The sequence below is a fragment of the Enoplosus armatus genome, chromosome 1 (assembly GCF_043641665.1).
Source record: "Enoplosus armatus isolate fEnoArm2 chromosome 1, fEnoArm2.hap1, whole genome shotgun sequence".
NCBI lineage: Eukaryota > Metazoa > Chordata > Actinopteri > Centrarchiformes > Enoplosidae > Enoplosus > Enoplosus armatus.
The window spans coordinates 22,358,550-22,381,853 of record NC_092180.1 but is presented as its reverse complement, the minus strand read 5'-3'; the positions used below and the strand labels follow the sequence as shown (position 1 = coordinate 22,381,853).

The window sequence follows — 23,304 nt, the reverse complement described above, 5'->3', positions numbered from 1 at the left end:
AAAAGCTGCTGTAGAATTGAATTACACATGGAACACAATGCTTTTATGGCTTCTTAGAAAACTGTAATTCAATCTGTTTAGTACAGAGAAGAAACAGATAAAGTCCAAATGAAAACATTGAAAAAGTTTAGTTGTATGTGAAATTCAAGTACTAATGTGAAGCTGAAGGTAAAGTGATCTTATGTTTCTTGTAAAATGTTAAATCCAAGCGCCAGTCTTGAAAAAGACACGATTTGCCTCTTACCCTGCTCCTGACATGGAAATCAAATAAATGAGCCTGCCCGTAGGTTATAATGTTCACATCAAGGCTTTCTGAACAGAATATTTCATTTATAGAAAAAGGTAAGACGTCACATCATGTTCCACTCAACGTGGATTAATCTTAAAACCACTCTGCTCCCCACTGATTGCTGCACTGACAAGTCAGAAGCAGATGCACAAGTTGATGGGAACCTGAGCTCCGGCAAAAAGCGATGATGCCAAGTCGGCATCAAACTGGAGAGAAAGTGTTCAATTATAAAATATCACGTGGAAGAGAGAGAGGAAACCGATTTAAAAGCTCGCATTTTAAATCGTCCCTGCTGGAGAAGGCGAGTCTTAGAGTTGCTTCAGAATGGGCAGTCTTCCCTCAGATGCATCTGGACCACAGCAGCATCGGGTCATGGAGAGGTGTCCCTAGCTTCACCAAGTACGGAGGAAAGCCTTTCATTGGCAGACCTTTACATTGCTTTAGTAACGATGGCGTATTCAAATAACCATGTATCTTTCTCATTGTGCTTATGAGTAATGTTTTCAGGAAACTGTTTGATTGAGGCTGTTTAGCGCACAATGCGCTCAGTGCGCGCGGTGACGTAGAGTGAAATTCGCTGTGCATCAGACCGCAGAAACACTGTTTTATCTTAATGCTGTATTGTATTAGTAGCACACAGACACTGGGTCTGTTTGCTATAGGAGGAATAATGTCCCATATTCCTTCCTGGCAGTCGTTACCTGTATTTCTCGCTGTGCGTAACTGTACTGAAACTTTACGCACAAACACCAAACCTCTCCAAACTATCTGTCTCTCTTCCCTCCTGTACAGCCCATGTACTCGGGGGTGTCAGCTGTAGTTTCGGTGGAGAACGCTCGCTTATCAGGTTTTTGTCAGCGGGATTGCCGTCCTTCTCCGAGCGCACCGATTCAGACCATCTGCTCCGCCAGAACCCGCAGGGGGCCGTGAGAGCACCGGGCCAGCGTGGGCTTCGTACGCACCGCAGAGAAGATGAATATCCAAATTCTGCCAGAACACAAGCTCTCGTCGGTGGCCCCGCTGAAACAGTGCAATGTGGAGAAAAAAGAGGTAGAACTGATCCTGGTGAAGGACCAGAATGGCGTCCAGTACACCAGTTCCTCCATCATTCCCACCCCCGGCCACCTCGCAGGTCCTCCCGGATCCGAGGACGATCGAGAAACTTGGGGCAAGAAAATAGACTTTCTCCTGTCGGTCATTGGCTTCGCGGTGGACCTGGCCAATGTTTGGAGATTTCCTTACTTGTGCTACAAAAATGGAGGAGGTGAGTAAACCATGTATTTCTGATCGTTTAATGCGCGTACACAAATGCTGAAACATTTAGAGGAGGTCACAAAACTTCTCCATAAATCCTTGTAACATAACATAAAATAAAATACAAGGCGTGACTGGATCCGCCAGGTACACTGCAAGTTATAGTAAGTCCCCACAGTAAAATGATAGTAGTTTTTCTTCATTAATGTTCTGTGTCTTCTTTGATTTCGGGGTCAGGTGCCAAAGCGTTTCCGTTTTTACTTTCAAATGTTTAAAATGTGTTGAAACCGTCTAACGAAGCAAATACTACAGCATTGTTACTTCAGATCAGATTTGAGTTATTATGCCATGTTGTTCTAATTTCAGTTCCTTTAATCTCCTTTAATTGGCTTTTAATAGTCCCAGGTGTATTAGTGGGGAAGTGCATTTACAATAGCTTTCATGATGAAGGAAATACCTCATTTCATCAAAGCATGCACATGGAAACGGACACTCTACAATCTAACTCTAGCCTATCTTGTGAGACTGTCAGATAGTTGATGAAAAGCGACAATATCTCCTGCCAAATTCATGATTCATTTCCTGAGAAGCTGTTGAACATACAATTTAAATATCCTGTAAGATTTATCTGAAAATACAAACACTGGAAATACAAGTGTCTGGGCTCGTGGTTACTCAGCAGGTCTGGATGCAAAATAACCACCCTTAAAATTATTAACAACTGAAGGTGACCTGAAGTGAGCGGGCTAAAAAAGTAGATTGTGTGTAAATTAATCACCAACGACAGGTTGTTTTAAATAGTGTTTTACCTTCAATATATTCATGTTTTCCTATCAAATGTTTAAACAAAAGGGTAAAAACATAATGATCTAATGACCCAATTATACTGTTATGTTATGTTGTGCCAATTTCAGCTCTTTAAATCCATTAATAGTTAATGAAAAAGTGTTTTAGCCTACATGATGAAGGAAATGTGGAAAGCCACTGAAGCTCTAAAACTGACCCGTAACATTTCATATTGCATATTTCATATACTGTAAGGTTAATTTGCCTGGTCTAACTAACATTTTGAAAACAAGTATCTGAGCTCAGGTTTACTCAGTAATTCTGAATACAAGAGTAACACATTGCCAACTTGCATTGTTTTCTATATATTATTTCTATTTCTACATTACTATACTATTTAACACTGAAGCTGCACCGTAGTGAGAGAAGAAAAGTAGTGTGTGTAGTTGAATCAACAAAGGATTGTTTTAAACAGAGTTGTTTTACTTTCAACACTCATGACAACAGAGTGCTCACTAGAAGGTGTGCCCTGTCCTCTGTTTGCCTCCGTGGCCATTCACGTGGTGAGAATCAACATGTTGTGCTCAGTGCCCCAAAGGGTCAATGCCACCGCTGGACTGTCAATCATATTAGCCCTCAGCAAAATGTATTCATTACTGCAGATAATGTGTCATTTGTGATGAACAATGTCAAGAACAATTCATTTATGAGAGGTCATTTCCTTGTTGGTAAATGTGCTACTGAGGCACAGCATGACGTATGGCTGTGAGCCTTCCTGCTTGTATGGTATAGTGTGTTGTGTGTCCAACAATGTCAAGACCCCCAACCGGCACTTTTTTTCTCCTTTTCTTTTTTTGGTATTTTGTTTTGTCTAGCACTCATTTCCACAATGAGCACCTATCCTAAAATATATTTTTACTTGAAGCAAAATGTAAGTCACGTTAGCAGGGAATAAGATGAAAAAATACAGAAAAATGTATACCATGAAATTTAATTATTTTTCTTTCCAGGTGCTTTTTTGATCCCCTACATTCTTTTCTTGGTTATTGCGGGGATGCCATTGTTCTACATGGAACTTGCCTTGGGCCAGTACAACAGGGAAGGGGCAGCTACAGTTTGGAAAATATGCCCTGTCTTTAAAGGTGAGCTTTAACACAAACACACACACACATTTGCACTAATAAGCACACACATGAACCTGCATATGTCTGTTTATTTCAGCCTTTCTCTAACCTCTTAAACTGTGCTGCGTACAGCGCAGTCATGCTCTTTTGTTTTTCGCTTCTCTTCAGTGTCTTGCCCTTTCGTTTAATCCCTTTGTTCTTGTCCTTTCCTCCTCACAGGTTCAGGAGTGTCACTTGTAACTAATCTCTCAGTCACAGTGCCTCTTTCTCTGTTTCACCTCTTTGTATTTTTTGATCTCTCTCTGCTTGTACTGGCAACCTTATACCCCTATCTCTGTTTTTACAAATGTCGATTTCAAATGAGTGAAGCAGAACCAACCAGGCTGTAGTGTCTGTGGCATGCTGAGGAACACAGTTGGGGTCAATTTAATTGCAGGTCTTTGCAGGTCAGTCAATTAATCAGAAAAATCTTTACTAAAACAGGACCTAATATGTACTATTATTATAGAGAAGATTATAAAAAACTGACTGACATAGATTTATGTTGTGTAAACTTAAAACAAAAGCTTCTAGCAACTGGGCATTGACAATATGATCTTTTTCACTGTGATATGGCCTTTATTGTAAAGCCAAACCTTCAAAAAGCTGTTAAACTGTCCTGACTAGCATTTACTTGCTTGCGTAGATCAGCGAGGACAGGCGATCTAACAACATGCATTGGTTAGATTACTGCCCGGATTCGAACGACCCAGTGGATTGACACTGCTGAAACACAGAGTGCTGTTTATTGTTGTTTCAGAGTACAGGAAGCAGAAGATCTTTTTTATGATGAGGCAGTTCGATTAGATGTTGTGTTACAGTGTACATGTCAGTAAAGGACATGAAAATAAAATATGACACGACGAGCTATGGCTATCATTTCATTACTCTCAAACTCAGCACGTCTCTTCTAAAGGTAAACGAACTTCAAACTATTTCACTTGCATACACACACAGCAGACTGAACGCCCAAACCACTGCCAATTGCTGTACAAAACATCTCTACAGCGTCCCTTAACAACAGCTCCATGGTCCCTGCTACCACTCACTTGAGACCTGTGTGTGGCTCCCAAGCATGGTCACACTCATGTTGGAATAGATACAAAGTAGTTAAAAGGTTGGTCCCTTTAAATTCCTCCCAAATGCCAGATTGTTGCTCAGTAGGTCATAGGCACCCAGTATGTGTAAATTATTTTTATGTTTCCAGATTGTTATCCCCTTATTCCCAAACTCCACATCCTGTCCCCTTGTATCTACATGCATGTATCAGTACGTACCGTTGTGGTACAGGATTGGTACAAAAAATTACAGAATGACAAAATCGGAAAGAATTACGCAGTACGTTACGGGCCATGATCTCAAACGTTACACATGCATCTGGAAAACCATAGCTACACCTAAAACCTGACTTCATCTTACTTTGAAGTCTGTTATTCAACACATTATCATTTGACACGGAATGTTTCAAATAGTGTCAGATAAGTCCCTCCGTCCGCACTATTGAATCAGCACCAGTCAATGCTTTTGTTGGCTTCAGCGCTGAGGAGGCTTTGTTTTTTTCCTGTCTAGAATGAGCAGGTGATGGGTTTATGGCTTTTCTGTTTTCATGTAAGGACCCGAGATTCCAGTTGAGACAGAACAACTCCAAAATGATGGAAAGTAAGCATTCACGGACAGTTTGTGTGAACACTTTTGCAGATTTGGAGAGGTTTCACAAATGACGATGTGAATGCATCCTCCACTACAATGCTGGTGGTGATGGTAAGATGGTGAGGGGGACTGAAAATATGTACAACATTGAAAAGAAACTAGTGTTGTACAGATACTGCTGGCATGTAACATACAAAAACTGTTAATTAACAACGACACAGCGTGAGAGTAAACCATCCCTTTGTTCTTCCTCACTAATAACCCTGTGTTCCTCAGGTGTGGGCTACACTGTGATCCTCATAGCCCTGTATGTTGGCTTCTACTACAACGTCATCATTGCCTGGTCCCTATACTACCTGTTCTCCTCTATGACCAGTGAGCTGCCGTGGCTCAAATGTGGCAACAGCTGGAACAGCGAGAACTGCACCGACCCCAAAGCCATCAACGGATCCCTCCTTGGCAATGGGACGTCTTACGCCAAGTACAAGATCACCCCGGCAGCAGAGTACTATGAGTAAGTAATTTCTGAAATTCATTTATTTATTTGATAATTTACAGTTCACATTATCTTTTCCTAACCTTAACAGAGTAGTTTTGTTGCCTAAACCTAAGCCTTCTGAACTTCTGAATAGGTGTAGTAAACCCTGATAACCACTGATAACACCCAACCACCATGTGAATAGATGATAACAGCCTTCTGAACATACTAGCAGGCTCCTTCTAACCCATATCTATGAGGCTGATAACCACTGATAACCCCCATTCAATCAAGTGATGATAACATTCCAGTCGGCAGCAGCAACTATTCAAGCGTCAGACCCAATTAAACTTCCTTACCATACATTTTGCCAATCCAATAGCAACAAAACACATCAGATCAAGTAACCCACAGTCACACTGCTGTGACATTTCTGTTGCTCTCATGCAACTCTCTCTGGCAACACTGTTATTAAGACATGAAGGCTGAATCCATACTGAGATCATTTAAAAATCAAAAGTCAAGCTATTTGGTAAATGTCAAACTGCAGTGATCTTAATCACTGGATGGATAGATGCTATTATTTAAATATTTTGATAACAGTATTTTCACGACTGCAAAAACATCAAAGCTTTGGCTTACATGTAAATGTAGCCACTGTCTTCGTAAGAATATTCGTGGATGTTTGTTTCATTTGGACACTCATAACTGATACAATTCAACAGAGTCAGTATATTGACTACAGTCCAACCACAACAAACAGCGTCATGTGGAAGCGATGCTTTCTTGTTTTGGGAGCGTTGTCTGAATAATACTAGTACAGTATGTACATCCCCATGAAACAAGTGAACCACTGTCCATGTGAGGGTGACCAGTCACTGAAACCTGAGTAGAGGCCTCCAAAATTACCCAGCCACAAATGTTTGCACTATAAAAGGTGTATACATAAAAAGTTCAAATGCACTCTTTGAAGTGGATGAAAAAAAGCTCCATCTGTTTATAGTTCAAAGACAGCCAGTTCTTCCCCAGCTTCTGTGAAGACTGACTGTGCAGCCCAGAGGAAGTCTGTGAAGTGACTTGGACAGTACAAGGGACACATGCTAAGAGTGACGCACAGAATACATTGAGCATGCATCCCGGCAAATAGTCGAGCTTGTTAAATATCCACTCCCATTCTGCTGGGCTGCACTGTCTCACACACTATGTTTATTTAATCAGTATCCCCAGATATCTTTCAACTTCCAGGAGCCCTCAAACTTGATATATAATAACAAAGTAAACACTTACTTGAGAAGAAAGCTCCAGGCTTGTGAATTACTACAGACTTGTAGTAAGTAAAAGTGAACAAAAGTAAAAGTGAGTATCGCTCGACGAGTCGACGTGGTCCATAAGTTCATAAGGCAGACTATACATTCCAGGTGGACTATTACACTTCATTCATAGAAAAGAAAATCAATAAACGTGCACACAAGTTGAAACAATAGGTGTACTTCAGGACAGATCTTGCAAAGAGCAAGGAGCTCTGTAGGGGACAATAAATCCTCCGGCTTACAGCTAGCTTTGAGCACAGGAGCAATTCCAAGGCGCAGCATGAGAGAGTGAGGCCAACAATTATCTTGCTTCACCTCTTACACTTGCTTACATCCTCAAACCCTTTTGACCTACTGTCTTCAACTCTCATGAGCAAAGTTATACATAGATAGAACAAACACATTGTAAAATGGAACATTCTTTCAGTTTATACGTGTGTTCTTTGCTGGTTAGTGGAGTTTAGGCACACCAAATAAGGTGCTTAATGCAGTATGCAGTATTACTATGAAGCTCATATTTTAGCTGATTTAATAGTTATGACTTACAGGACAGTTATTTATTATCACACTCAACGTACTGTATGTGTGATCATACAAACAGTTGTCTATTTACACATCCAGCAGACATGTAGCAACATTAGCATTCATTTGGAGTCATGTTTCTGGCCACCTGAAGCTGTTTTCAGCCTCCAACAACTCCTGACAGAAATGACTGTCTCTTTAGGTGCTAAAGTCTCCACCATATTCACCAGGTAGTTGCTTCTTTTTGGAGCTGGGCAGTTTATCAGAGCTTTTTCACTGAAAACCGCTGCCTGCTACATGTAACAGAGTACCAAACAGTAAATTTGTGGGCGTAAAACCAAAACAATGAGTTGAAAGATGCTAAAATGTCTGTAGAGCTGGGAGGATACAGCAGAGTCAGGTGATAATTCTCTGTGGGTTCGTCACTATAGCAACACCTTTCACATACATGTAGTCATTTGATCCATTTTGTTATTTTGTCTTTAGGATATGCATATTCTTGATTTTAGAGTACAGTTGTTCAGCAATTAGATAACGTGTATCTTTCCTGTAACTCATCATATACTGTAACACAGCTAAATGGTGATACATACTAACATCACTAGAATGTGTCACCACTCTATCACCAGATCTTATAAAGACAGGGTACTCACTAAGTTTTTAAAAAGAGGCTACTTCATCACCAAATATAAATACTAAAGCATAACCTGGTTTCACCCTCCATTTTATTTTCTAAAAGTTATCTAATACAAGTTGATACCTTGCTGTTATATGTAGCGCTGCAAAATAAATAATTAAAATCATTGTATCTGAGAAGGCTAAGCTGTGTGATCACAACTAAGAATTTAACAATAATCTACCTGACTTGATGTGGGTAATATCAAAGTGAATGTTAAATCATGTGACTTGTTTGGAAGAGGTGGAGTGGAAGGGGCTATGTGAGGACAGCCAAAAACATGGCTTCTGCCAAAAGACTGACCTGGAAACAAGAGATCTGGGCATTTCTCTGCAATTAATTTGATAACTTGTGCAGCCTCAAGAGATCAGAGACACCTCCCAGATGTTAAACTCCCAAATCATAGTGTCATGTCTATTAACTATACAGAATAAAGCAGTCTCAATGCTGTCTCATTGCTTAAAGGCATGCAAGTCATGAAGCAGTTGGGGTGGGCTTTCACAGAGTTCTTAAGCTGCCAGTATGCTTCATCAGAAGTGCTTGTCAGATGGTCGAACAGCTTTGGAAACCCCTTCCTCCCCACACCTTTCTGACATCGGAAGTGGTAGGGGTTGCGTCCGACAATTTCTGGAGGTGTGTGGAGGTTAGAAAATAAGCAGGGTTTGAACTTCTCTATCAGGCTATCTTTTATCATTGTTTACACAACTATGTCTGCCACTTGTGATGTGTTCAACCGAGTGCAACACTATCAATGTCTTACAGAGTCTGAAAGTCGCCCATCTATATGACAGTCAGCTTTTGCCTTCAAATGTGGTCGGAAAACATGTCGTACGAGCTAGTTCATTTTGAGCATAACCTGGCCCTTAAGGTCAGGGGCAAAAGTTAGCTGGACCTAAGTATGTGAAGTATGTAGCACGTTTACACTGGAAAAGGAATAAAATGAAGTGAACACAAAGTGGACATGTATATTCATATTTAATATACATATTTAATTTGCCTGATTTTTGAGTGTGGTGTTCATGGACACTCATGTCCCAAAAGTAAAATGTTACATCTTTAGACGAACCCTGGGCGCTTTGTGTAAATCTCTTTGCTTGCAGATGTAATCAGTCAAGTAGTCATAATGTATGTCAGATTCTGTTACAAAATGTTAACTTTTAAGGAATAGAAAAAAAGACTTCCAAAGCATAAAGGTTGTACACATTTCTCAAATGGTAAATGAGCAAAGTTCACACTAAGAAATACATTTTAAAAAAATGACAATAATGACAACACCAACTCGTTTCATTAGCACACACCCATATCCTTTCTCTTTAGATCCAGCCTGAGGCAACCACATCTGATTTCATGTCAAGGATAACTAGACTTGATAAACAGCCCTCATTTAAACAAAAAGATCTAATTACGTAGACACTTGAGAAGATTGCTTTCACTTCAATCTCACACGCAATTTAACATTTGTTGAAAGAATTACTTTTAAAATAACAACGACACAATCATTTGTAATTAATGAAATAAATAAAGTTGAAATAGATAGATAGATAAACCCCTCAGTTGTGTTTTGTTATGATATTTTTCGCATGCCCCGTTTCTCGTTCTGTAACCAACATTAAGACCAGTCTGCATATGCCAGCTTCAAGTATACAGAGACCAGCTGAGTGTTAGGATAGCAATATAACCAGCTCGCTGAGTGACGATAAGAGTGAATGTGTTTAGAGGAACTGAGCCAAAGGGACCTGGATTGATGTTATAGGGAGCGTTTACTGGCAGTGCACCATCAATGCTATCAGATGGACAAGGAGGCCTTGACGCATTACAACACCAATACGAGGCCTACAGGTCAGAGCATAGACTCTAAATTTCCCTCCTCAAATAAACGGATGTCTTCACACCGCTATCTGCCTCCCCAAAGACCATATAGCTTTGAATTTATTATCAGCCAAAGATAAAAATGCTGAAAATGTTGAAGAGGAGTTTCACAGATCCTTCGGTCCCTTCGGGTTGTATGTGTCAACATAGTTCAGCTTGCGTGTTCCTGGGGTTTTTCGTGTCGGGCTGTTGTGTAAGCAACCTGAGTATCAGATCCAACTCCAGTTCCGCTGTTTATCAACCCATAACATCACATGCCGACTTAATTGAATGTTTCTTGTGGGAAGTTTTAGCACAAATGTGAGGGGAACAAAAGTGCTTTTAAATGTTTTACTGCAGGATATTGAAATCCAAATAAAATACCAACTGTGATGACTAAATGACTGTCCACAGTCTTTTCCAACAACACTGTCCAGGGCTTTATTCCAGTTTGAGCAGAGCATGTGCAATGAACATGTGTAATGGTACCAGGAGATACACAACAAAAATCATAATAATAATTCATATTATGAGGGAATATTAAAACAATAAGGTTCTGGTCATGCCACATCAACATACTGTAGAATGGGTAGAGCGGTGAATAAATGTAGCATTAGCAGGCTTATGATGCCCTCTATTGACTACACATTGGTGCAGGATAAATATGGAAAAAAGGTAAAATACTGATGCAATAATAACAATTTAGGGCAAAAGGCAACCTTGAACAAATAATAACCTAGAAATTAAAAACAAATACAGATTATTTACAACACAAATTGGTCCGGTACTTAAGAGAGTATATTAGCAAAATAACACGACCACACACAGATTGAGAAATGCACCGTGCCTTGCGCTGCCTAGTGGTCTCAAGAGCTAGTTTAAAATATTGCTGTTTGCTGGATTAATGTTATTAAGTGTTTTAGCAGTTGCAGTGTTTGGGACACAACCACTTAAACACATTAACAACAATGATAAATGCTAACTTACAGTTTCATGCACGCATACACATTTTGTCCACAAACAAAAGAACCACCACCCAGTTCATAGCCAGTTCAAGCCTGGATGCAACTGGACCATAGCCTTACAGACCAGGTGCAAGATCAGTCTACTCCACTGCCACTGCTGGGGTGAATTGTACAATTTGAGGAAGAAACATGGGGTTTTATACACTGATGCTTCTGAGCTTTTGAGAGACAATTTAATTCAATTCAATTTAAAACATCACATAGTCTGTCTTTGTTGTTGGATTCGTGTCCTCATCTAGACAGAGATCTTTCTATCTGCTAAGGCCTTATGAATACAGTGTTTTACAGTGCCTTGGAAAAGCCCTTACCAAATATTAGTGAACACTAATAACAAAAAAAAAAAGATTTAAAACTGTGATACCAATTTAAAATGGAATCAAGCAGCTCTATAACAGCCCAACAGCCACACTCGAAGGCAGCTTTAAAAGCCAGCCGTCACAGAAAGGGGCAAGACGGCATGAAAATATGGGAATAACGGTGCACACTTGGGACATTTCTTTCCTGGAAGGCATTCATAATGTTGCACGTGGTTGTACCCTTTAAAAACTGCCAGAAATGTTTGTTTAAAGCTTGGGGGGAAAAAAACAGAGCTTAAGAGAGAAGTTCAAACCCTGCTTACTTTCACACCTTTGCACACCTGGCCAATCGCTCTGCGAAATGGGTGTGAATGTTGGATTGTTTGTTTCGGAAAGGTCTGACACAAATTGTCAGACACCGACCTCCAATTAAAATTTTGGAAAGGCGTGGGCATTGTTTGACCATCCAACAACATTTTGTTTGGAGAAACTATGGCCCCCCAGCTGTTGTTCACCGAGAAATAGTTCCAGCACCTAACTCCCCATAAACTCAAAATCTCAGTTTATGGGTTGAACAAACAAGAGACACGTTAATTAGTCACTTTTAGGCTATGTGTATTTTTTTTTACTTTGGACAGAGCAAGGCTCGCCCCCTGCTTCCTGTTTTTATGCTAAGTTATGACATCCTGACTCCAGCTACGTACCTTGTGCACAGACATGTGATTGATAGATGTTATCTCAATTGTTGAAAAACAGCAATTAAGCATAGTTCCCAACTATTCTTTTAAACATATTCTCATGAAAGCTGTGGTCCTCTTTAAATGATCTGAACAACATTTCAGAAGACATAAGTAATGCTGATGAGCCCAGATGATGGGACAACATACCCTTACAGCCTTACACCTGGTCTGTAAGGCTATGGTCCAGTTGCATCCAGCCTTTAAGCAGCTTCTGACCAAAGTGGCCACAACAATTTTATGCAATGTATCACATGCATTTGCCCCTAATCCACTACTGTAAAGTGAAGTTGTGCGCTTCCTTCCCACTACTCTGAGTAGACATTCAAAGAATGAGCTTGCATCTGGAAACAATATTTAGATAGGGATGGAAGAGACACCATTTGTCTCCCTTTGTTTCATTGTCATGATAAAACACTTGAACCTTTGAATGCTCACCTTGATCTGACAGTAAGTGTTAAAGGGGAATGTCTGTCGATAGTGAAACAATACCAGAGGTCATTATTGACAGTTTCAAAGCATTTTGTGTGTAGTTTTACCAAGATTAGATACCTTTACTTTTAAGTAAAATATATATCATTTGTTGTAAGTCATTTAACTGAATGCTTTGGCCAATGATGGACTGGGGTGAGGTGACAGTATAGGTTGGAAATGCTGGTTGAAGATGGAGTGCTGTATTGCATGTCCTAAGAGAGCCTCTGTCCCATACTTCATCTGCCATCTTCACCCCAGGCACTTATAGTGTGGGCTGTTGTGTTTAGACTCCTCCAAGCTGGAAAAGATTCAGGGCGGGCCAATTCATCAAAAACATCTCTAACTGTTAAGATGTAGCCAAAAAAACTAAAGAAAACATTATGTGCGCCGAGTAGTGTTTAAAGCCGTTTTGCTTGGAAATACTTTAAGTGCATCATTGCCGTGGTTATGTTCACCATCTGTGTTTATCATAGTGCTATAAATCATGATACACAATTTTCTCACAGACACGTTTCTGAAATTCTGTTGTCAATCAAAATTATATATCATGATACAGTATGTATTTTTCTGTTGTGTGTGTCTTTCTGCAGACGGGGTGTGCTGCATCTGCATGAGAGTAGAGGTATCCAGGACTTGGGCCTGCCTCGCTGGGACCTGTCCTTGTGTCTGGTCGTGGTGGTCTTCATCCTCTACTTCAGCCTGTGGAAAGGTGTCAAGTCCTCTGGAAAGGTACAGACCTGGACAACAACATTTGTTGCTTTCTTGATTTTTACTTCTTTTGATTTAATAGATTTGAACCCAGATCGTTTTATGCCAACTATAATATCTGTGCAAGAATTTGTAGCAGTGATTCTGTTAGAGACATTTTGCAGACATCTTGTAAAGCTGTTCAGTATAAACTGTTGGTACTGGGTCAAAAATGTTCAGTCAAGAGGCAGTGATAAACATTGTTTGGATACACTTTACATTCTTTACATTCAATGATGTATGATATACTGTGTAGTGTTTAGGTTATCCTACCCACTCCATATTGCATTACATACCGCACGTACAGTATTTGTTCATGCTTTATTGGTGTAACCTTAGAACTCGCAGAAAGAGTCAGACAGTAACAGAAGGGGAGTTGGATTTTCTTTTTCTTTTTGGTTAATGCATACTGTCGGGCACATTCTGTGTCCGTTTATTGACAGAATGGTTCAATGAAAAAAGTGGTTTTATGATGGATTTTATTTCCCTTTTACCCGCTTATTCTGTGTGTGTATTCAGGTGGTGTACATCACAGCTACCATGCCCTATGTGGTCCTTTTTGTTTTGCTGATCCGAGGCATAACTCTACCAGGGTCCATGGACGGCATCAGGGCCTACCTCCACATCGACTTCAAGCGGCTCAACAATCTAGAGGTTAGAGACAGTGTCTGTTGGTCACAACCCATCCATGGGTGTTGGAGAGATTTTGAATGAGCCGCAGTGGGATCACTAGTGAAACAAAAGGAATGATTCTTGTTTTGAGTATGAAATCCCAGGTTTCAGTGATGGACGGACCTTCTTTGTGTTTTTGTTGACCTCTGGTTTTGTGTTAACATGTGGGACTTACAGATCTATCGATTTAACTTAGATTTACTAGCAACATTTACCTCAGACTTCATGTGGATTTAGAGAGCCTTCGTTCTGTGTTAATGTAATTCATTGGGTGGAGTGACTCACACTCTGAGGGTTAAAGGCTAGATTCCCAAGGGTTCCTCCCATACTGAATGTATATATATGAATGAATGTATGCACGCATACTTCAGATATGATCTTCCACTAACTGAGCTGATGTATATGTGTAAGGGTTGACAAAAAGTTCAGTTGTTTTGCAGAACATTTGTGGCACTTGTGTATATACTTAATTAACATGTTTTGCAGACCAGAGCCAGGCGTTCCTGACTGATAAAAAATGTAATGCAAATACATGTATTCTCCAAAGAAAGCCACACTGCTTGGTCAAAATACAGTAATGGAGGAATTGAAATAATGGCTTAAATAATGGAAATCAGCATTTTAGCCTTGAATCATCTTTTTCTAGCAATTCAAAAGCTTTGTTTTTCCTGTTTTATTTTTGCCCTAGGTGTGGATTGATGCTGCCACCCAGATATTCTACTCACTAGGAGCAGGATTTGGGGTGCTCATTGCATTTGCCAGTTATAACAAATTTGACAACAACTGCTACAGGTAAGAGCTTGCGCTGTATTTGTGATTTTTGATAACCCAAACAAGCCCACAGCAGCATAACATCCTGCTGTTTTTGAGCGCTCTCTCTTTTCCAGCATGTAACTGGATCACGAAGCAGCAGAGGTGATGCTAATCTGTTCAGCTGACCCTGATGGCCAGGTGTTAGCTGGACAGATAAAGTACAGGCCGGGAAGGGTTGCCAGATAATAGCCAAAGGCTGTATGTTGACTGGTTTGTCATAGTGCTGCTCTTCTTCAGAGAAAAAAAAAAAAAAAAGGCAGGAGGTTGTGCGCTTGCCTAATCTTTTTCCACATTAATAGGTTGCAGTGGGGCTGTTGGAGGCAGATGCTGTTGGCAAAACAGCAGTTTAACCAATCATGGCTGTATATATATACTACACCCAGCAGACAAAACATGTTTTGTTTGAGATGCACAAAATCTTTACAGCAGTAAATGTTGAAATTATTTTGCTGCGGCGGTATTGCAAACTACACAAATAAAACAATAAATGATCTCCCAACAGGTGATATACAATGTTAAGTGTCATGACAGATGACTAAATCAGTGCAGTGCCATATGTTATAGTCCTCTCTCACTTCCTCCACCTTCTTCAACCCCAAATGGGGCCTCATGCCTTCCTCCTCTTTCACATCCCATTAAGAGGACCGCTGGCAGGTGGGATTTGCATTATGCCCTTAGTGGCACATGACCAAATCTGAACTAGGTGCCCCAACTGGTTTATTGTTACAGTACATTTCCAAATTGAGCTAAGATTTTAACAAAACTGAGTTACCTCTTTTACCGTTTTTTGTTAAAATAACATTGCCTTGTACTTGAACTGGGCAGCTTCAAGTTGTGAAATGGACACAAACTCCTTCTTCCTTTACTAGTTCACAGATTATTTGTGTCATCATGTTTGCCTACTCATTTATTGTTACTATACTTTGTCTGGACAGCCTCTTGCGGAACCTGTGTGTGTGTGTGTAATGACCTGATCGACAAGAGTGAAGAGTAGGAGTGAATAAAAATTGAAAAGCTTCCGTCACAGCCTGCACGCAACACAAAAAGAAAATAAAAATCAAAGGGAAAGTCAGAGGGAAGAAAATGCTTCATTGGGAGATTTCTGCTCCCTGAGCCCAGGAGGTGGCCACGGTCAAGTTGACCTGGTTCAGTTTGTCAGACAACCACAGATTAGTGGTCACAGAACAGCACGCTAATTAGCGATCAAACCACCAACCAGGAACAGAGAACAAAGGCCTCTCATTAACCTGAATGTCCCCTCTAAAACACAGCGTGCACAGGCTGAAGATCAACGCATGGCAAACTTATCAAAGATATCAAGTAACACATGGCCCCAGTTTGACTTTACCATGTTCAGGTCAAAATAATTAAACTGCCAAGAGACAGTTTGTCCCTGTTAAAAAAAAAAAGTTAGTGTATCTTTAACTAAGCTACAACTGAGAACACAAATGTACCTTTAGGTTGAGGAGTTCAGAAATGGAAAATGTACAGATAAAGAAACTGCTTTCTTTTCAACTTGTTTTTGCTGTTGTTTGTCTTCTCTCTCTAGGGATGCTCTCTTGACCAGCACTGTGAACTGCGTCACCAGTTTTTTCTCAGGGTTTGCCATCTTCTCTGTGCTTGGATACATGGCTTACAAACATGGGGTGAAAATAGAAGATGTGGCAACAGAGGGTAAGTGCTGGTGTTTCAGATACAAACAACAAAAAAGCATTAGTAATGCTGCTACACCACACCATCACAGATTGCCTTAATACTGTATGTCACTGTTATTCTGTATCACATGAGCATATTTTGTATCTTTTTTCTCATTTGCTTTAAATTATTTAGCGATCCAATATTTAATCATGCAAACCAATTTGCTCTTCGTAAACGTTTATAAAAGTCATGTTTCTGTGTGTGTATGTACAGGGGCAGGATTGGTGTTTATCATCTACCCTGAGGCAATTGCTACACTGCCTGGCTCAACATTTTGGGCTATTGTGTTCTTCATCATGTTGCTGACTCTGGGCATTGACAGCTCGGTAAGTTTCAATGACCACTATGACCATTGAACAGAATCATATTCTCGTGATCAGAAGTATACATATCTTTAGCCTGGCAGAATGGACGGAGACACTTCTGCTACACACATGGATAGATACATGAAGATGCACAAGTGGTAAATAAATAAACATTTCAAAACTATGCGGGAAGTACATGTATAAAAGTGCAAATAGATGAATAAAACGCAAGTTGAGGGGTGAATATTACTGATGAAATACACACATACATAAAGTGCTTGTTCATCTTAAATGTGGTGTGGTTTCCCATTTTTGACCCAGTGCGAAGAAAGAAAACAGTGCTACCTTTACTGCATGTACAGAACAGAGCAGACACAGTGTACGTTGAGACCCCTTCTGTAATGGTATCCTCGTGTCATGATGGAACATTTTCTTAGCCGAGTTGCCCATTAACCATGACATATGTCCATTGCTCACTCAGTGCTCATCTCTGAAAACTATGTAGTTTTTCCCCTCAAAGCACCAATTTGCTTTGCATGTAGTGAGTTTACCATGAGTTATCATGTGAACAATTAGTCTGCTATGCCGTGGAAATAACACAGTAGAATGTCTTCTAAATCAAGTTGACTAAATAATTGTTTTCTTTTTTCTTTTTTTCCCATGGGATTCTTAAAGGCTGATGTCTGGGCGAGTTGTAGAATTTAAGTAATAAGAGTTAAATAATGTAAAGTGTCTCAGTGTAGTCAACATCGGCCCAATGAATCACTCATGTGCCCAAGTAAACAAAGGATATTTAAATACTCTTATCTGTCAGCAAATGTCCATAAGTAATAAACCCATTCTTTCAATCAATCATATAGATCAGATGAAGACCATGTCAATATTTTATACTGTAATGTACTGTACTAATGTACTGTATGTGTATTTTATTGTATCATGTACTATTTTTATGCCTGTACTTGATTGTTATGCTGAGGTAGAACTACAGAATAATAGTTTTATTCTACTCAATCCTGTCAAAATTGACAGCAATTACCTGTATTAACTGACATATGACGTAATTGCAAAATTTGATACTATAATTTGATTTAACTTTGGTTGGACATTGCTACATATACCATTTTGAAAGGTTATATTTACCCACGCCAATCTCAGTTAAAAGACATTAGGGTACATTTTTTAAGGACTGATCTAAATGGACATCTCTCTCTCTCTCAGATGGGTGGCATGGAGGCAGTCATCACAGGCCTGACAGATGACTTCAAGATCCTCAAGAGAAACCGGAAGCTCTTCACCTTCGCCACAGCCTTTGGAACCTTCCTGGTGGCCCTGCTCTGCATTACTAATGTCAGCATCAGGTTTCAAAGTGCCATACATTTACACTAAAAACTTGAATGATGTACATGTCACTTTCACTCCTGAGAAGTAATTATTGGAAAGAAAAATGTAGCTTTGCATTCTTTTCAGCCAGAGAAAAACCCACACTACAGAATTGGCTGTCTCTTAATTTGGTGGTATATCTAGGAATGATGAATAAGAACTTGAAACTGCACTTCCTGGAAGTATTCAAGTCTCATGATGTTATGTCAAATCACAAAACTCTTTCAAAGAAAGGATCAAATGAGCTACTGCATCACACTCTGATGATAAAGCATATATTTATTTTAAAGAAAAGAAAAAGAAAGTAATTTAATTTCTCTGTAGTTTGTGTTCATTCACATGGTATCAGCACCAAGGAGAAACGCTTACTGAATACAGAAATACAGACTTTGGAGACAGTAAGGTATTATTTCGGTGATTCACATGGTTTCTTTCTTTAAATCAGATCAATAAAATTATTGAGAAAGTGAATGATGCCTTTCTCATGCTAGTTCCATGGCACAAGAGACAGATTGTATCACTTCGGATAAAAAAATCAAAAGCTCTGATACACACAGAATCCCCTCTTCGTCCATGTAAGGCTTGTCTATGCTCAGACGTCAGCTCTTCAAAGTGCAAAACAAGCAAATACAGCATTAAATCTGAGAGAGCATTGCTTATTGATTGCACACAAGGGTCCACTTATCTTCAAGGGTGTAGATTTATATACCACACACACACACACACTAAATGTTCTGTCTCTTTCCCTCTCTGTAGGGTGGGATCTACGTGCTGACCCTGTTAGATAAGTATGCTGCAGGGACGTCTATACTATTTGGTGTGTTGATCGAGGCAATTGGAGTGTCATGGTTTTACGGTATGAAATTCTTCAGTCCTTTGGCATTACATTATTTTTTTTACATTTATTGTGAACACTTTTTCTTATTCCACTCCAGAATGACATTAGCAACATTACTGAAATTAGCAAAATAACACTGAAATCTCTCCCTCAATAATCTCAATATAAAAAAAAAAAGAGACACACTGACACTTCTATAGATCTATCTATCTGCAGATGACAGAAGAAAAATCAGTGACAAAAAATCTTGATGACATATGAAACAAACAAGTCAAAGGCACATGAGGAGTTATGTCAGCTCAAGGTCAGCCCAGGACTACAAGGGTGCAGGCCATGGGTCACTAACAGGTGGACTGCGGTCCGAGTCCGGACCCAGACGCCGTCCTATACGGACCCGGACCTATAATCAATAAATTGTTAAGGGATTTTAAGTTTGATGGGGCATTTTTAAATGCAGCCCTTCTTTTACTTAATGAGAGAAGAACATTATACATATCTACAGTATTATATATCTGTAGAGCTCAATGTTAAGTGACAATAAATATTGTCAAAATGTTTTTGAATTGTACTTTATTTGATTTGACAGTCAGTTGTTGATTACATGCAGACGTTGATACAACTACTAGGCTACTTCAATATATATCACACTAAATCACAATGCAAGTTACACATTAGGATGTTCCGGACCTTTGCTTGAGGAAATGTTCTCTAACTGGACCTATTCGAACTTTAGTTGAATACCCCTGGTGTAGGCCATCATGTGTTGCGTTTCGTCCCACTGTCCAGTGAGACTGCATACTTGGCACAAAGATCATAGATTTAATGTTGTAACTTTACTCTCCATGGTGACCTTTGCTGTGTAACTTTTCATGCTCACTCCAGGTGTGGACCGCTTCAGCGAAGATATTGAGCGAATGATGGGCTTTAAGCCAGGACTCTACTGGAGGCTATGCTGGAAATTTGTCAGCCCAGCTTTTCTTCTGGTGAGAGGAATAAAAAACATCAAAGTAGTTGCATTGGGCTGGTTTTCCTGGATAGGGATAATGGCATTCACCCACCACCACACGGGCCCAGGTTCAATCCACAGCAGCGGTGCTTCTGGCTTGTACCCAGAGGGAAGGTGGGATCAGGGACGATAGTTTGAGCCTCAGTGCGCCTCCTGGCAAGTTCCTCACTGGCAGGTGAAATGAGTAGTTTGCAACTCCACGTACATTAGAGGAAGCACATGGCTGTGTCCACTGCTGTCCAGTGGAGGGTGTAGACAGCCATGTACTTCCGCTGATACAAATGGCTGTCTACACCCTCCCCTGGACAACAGTGGAAGTGTGTAGGAACATGGGCTGCAATGCAGGAGAATTGGTCATTTCACATTGTGAGAAAAAGGAACAAGTGCAAAAATAAATTACCACTGTTTACAGATATATATATATTTGGTATATAGGGTACTGCCCCAATGACGAGCTTTTGTACTCTACAAGAATACACATCCTTGTCAAAAATTACAATTACATGTGTCCTCTGTTTAATGAGCGTTTTTATCATGCACCATTGTGCTAGTAACACAGTAAATGAGAAATGTGATTGAAAAACCAATGATACAACACCACACCCCACCAATTATATTCCACTTCATCCAACGTTTTTCTTGTAGCACCCACAGATGTGCACTGTAATTATATTAATGAAAAGACTTCACAAGCAGTACCAATACAAATAGATGTAACCCTCCTTATGTGTCTGTTTCTCTTTTTTATCTTCTCTTTCTTTTCTCTATCACAGTTTGTGGTCATAGCCAGTACTTTGACATCATCAGGCCTGAAGTATGATGACTACGTCTTCCCCAACTGGTCTAACGTAGTTGGCTGGGGTGTGGCCATGTCCTCCATGCTGTTTGTCCCCTTCTACGCCATATATAAATTCTGCAGCGTACCAGGAACATTCAAAGAGGCCAGTATCAAAACATGTTTGTCACACAGGGTGAAAAAGTAATTGTAAGCTGCTTTATAAAATCTTTTTAGTGGATATGAGATAGTTATGCATCGACTTAAATTACTGCAAGGATAATCACTGAAGAGAAGGGAATATGCTAAAAACAGTCGAGTGACACATGCACTCAGTGAGAACAGTTTGTACTGGCATACATGGTGCAAAGAAAAAAGGATTTCACACACATTGCAAATTGACACAGCGTAACAGTAACCAAGGGTTATCACTGGTAAACGGTGTATTTGTGACTCAAGGGCGCACAGTATGTTCTTCTTTCAAACAAAACTTGAAAACAACAATCTGATTTAGGAGTGAACTTTCCTCTCTCAAATTGATGACACTGGCACTGTGAGAACACTTTCAGAAGAAATGATTGCTTCAAAGCAATGACGGTTTATGATCGTAATCATCAAAGCACCGGAGAGCTATTTTCATCCCTCAGCAGTCGGCCAGTGTCAGCTTCACTCTACTGTAACAATTCCCGCATCCCAATGGTATTTCCCGTTGGTACTCAGGGTAGAAGATTCTTCTCAGGACACTCTTTATTCTTCCCAAAAACTCCTTTCACTGCATATCAAGTTTTTGCTGTCTGCTCCTCATAATAACCAGAATTAACATATTTGAAGTTCTTGATAAGGATTCCTCACAGGTTCCAAAAAGCATTGGCATATTTTGTCAAAGATGAAGTCCAACTGTTTTACTAATGTCTAATGTTAGATTTGATTGCATTCCCCCTTACATCTCAAGTAGTATGTGGACATTTTGGCTCCTCTAAGAATATGCGGACGCAAACGCAAATTTTAAGAAGATATATCAAGATATATTAAAGCGCAAGTGTGGTTTATGTGTGCCTTGAAGATGACACACTTGTTTTGTGAGAAGTGTTGAGAATGATGTCTTGTAATTACTTATTTTGCAGAGGATAGCCTATTGCATCACTCCAGAACATGAACATCATTTGGTGGCTGAGGGAAATGTACGGCAGTTCACAGTAAGGGCAACTTGTTGTACTTTTCTAACAGTGTTAATTTGAACTGCTTAAATGGCTGCACTGGATTTGAACACATTCAATTATTTGTGAATCGACGCTAATGTATCGAAATTAACAATTTGAAGTGTAGGCAAAAAAAGACAAAGGTAATACTTTTAGATGAAGGCCTTTTAAAGAGTGGCTTACAAAAAAAACAGATGAGGACAACTACGGTAATTTACTTTTTAGCAATGAGAAAAACAGGCATCACTGAGTTAGCAAGAAAAGATGCGTCAACCAAAACAGTTAAAATGGAATAACATACATTTGACATTAAGTGACAAAACAGACACAAAACTTTGTTTTGTTTTCCAGCTCAAGCATTGGTTGGCCATCTGATGACAAAAACCCAGAATTCCCTCGTCCATCCTCACATCTGGTGATTGGAGTTCCTGTATGCCACCAGTGGTCGGACAGACAAGGAGAGCAACAGGCTCCAACCTCTCTCAGCAGCCTCCCTCTTCTCTCTGTGCATTTACTACCAAAGGCCTTTGTTGTCAACAGTAGCTTCAAGCACTTTGATTTCAGAGTTATGCCAACAGCTTCAGCTCATAAGGGAGGGGCACCCCATAGGGAAAAATGTACTGTTATGTGCCCATAGACATCATTACAGTTTTTATATACTATTTTAATTAATCATAACTTAAGTTATGATTTTGTATAGTTTGTGATGTGACTAATATCTCCTGGAAGGGACTAAAATTAAAACCAAAACAGCCCAATTCCCCCATGTATTACTATAAAGGGGACCCAAATATTAATAATAAATAACTTTAATTTTTAGGCCTATGATTATTTATTATCATGTTACTATTGGAAGAAAGTCTATGTTCTTGCCGTTCGGTTGGCAGAGTAGCTTATCTGTGTCAGTGCCTTATCAAGCGAGACACTCCATGTTTATTACAGTCCGTACAGGAAGAAAGGAAATAAACTGTGTTGACTCAGGAACCTACCAAATCAAACCACAGTTTGTGGATGGCGATCTCTCGATTTGACCCAGTCCTTTGATACTCAAGTCAAACAGCTGAAGGCCAACAGTGCATTATGGCCAAGCTCCTTAAGAAAGAGAAAACAGGCCTGATATAATGCTTTTGTGTCATATTCTGTTACAGAAAAGGGAATAATGCATGCATCACTCCAAAGCTTTAAAAGAACTAAGGCGGGCTCCATTCACCTCTTATGCTTTGAAAGGCCAGACTCACAACCATGCCTTAAACTCAAAGAAAGGCTGCTTACTGAAGGTGAAAAATTCAGCAAAACAAATGGCGTAACTGTTACAGTTTTGTATTATTGTTGTGTGACTTTTACTTTACAATTTGTCTGTTTA

General features: G+C 39.8%; 1 protein-coding gene across 1 annotated transcript; it reads left to right on the top strand.

Annotated features, from left to right (window-relative positions):
* The first annotated feature begins 1,261 nt into the window (after positions 1–1,261).
* On the top strand, positions 1,262–22,421 carry slc6a2 (solute carrier family 6 member 2). The gene is made up of 14 exons (XM_070908997.1): positions 1,262–1,553; positions 3,340–3,471; positions 5,419–5,656; positions 13,099–13,237; positions 13,775–13,909; positions 14,616–14,719; positions 16,290–16,414; positions 16,652–16,764; positions 17,962–18,090; positions 18,880–18,979; positions 19,844–19,944; positions 20,741–20,908; positions 21,867–21,938; positions 22,293–22,421. Exons 1-14 carry the CDS (start codon positions 1,262–1,264, stop codon positions 22,314–22,316), a joined length of 1,872 nt encoding a protein of 623 aa, XP_070765098.1. The 3' UTR covers positions 22,317–22,421.
* Positions 22,422–23,304: the final 883 nt, after the last annotated feature.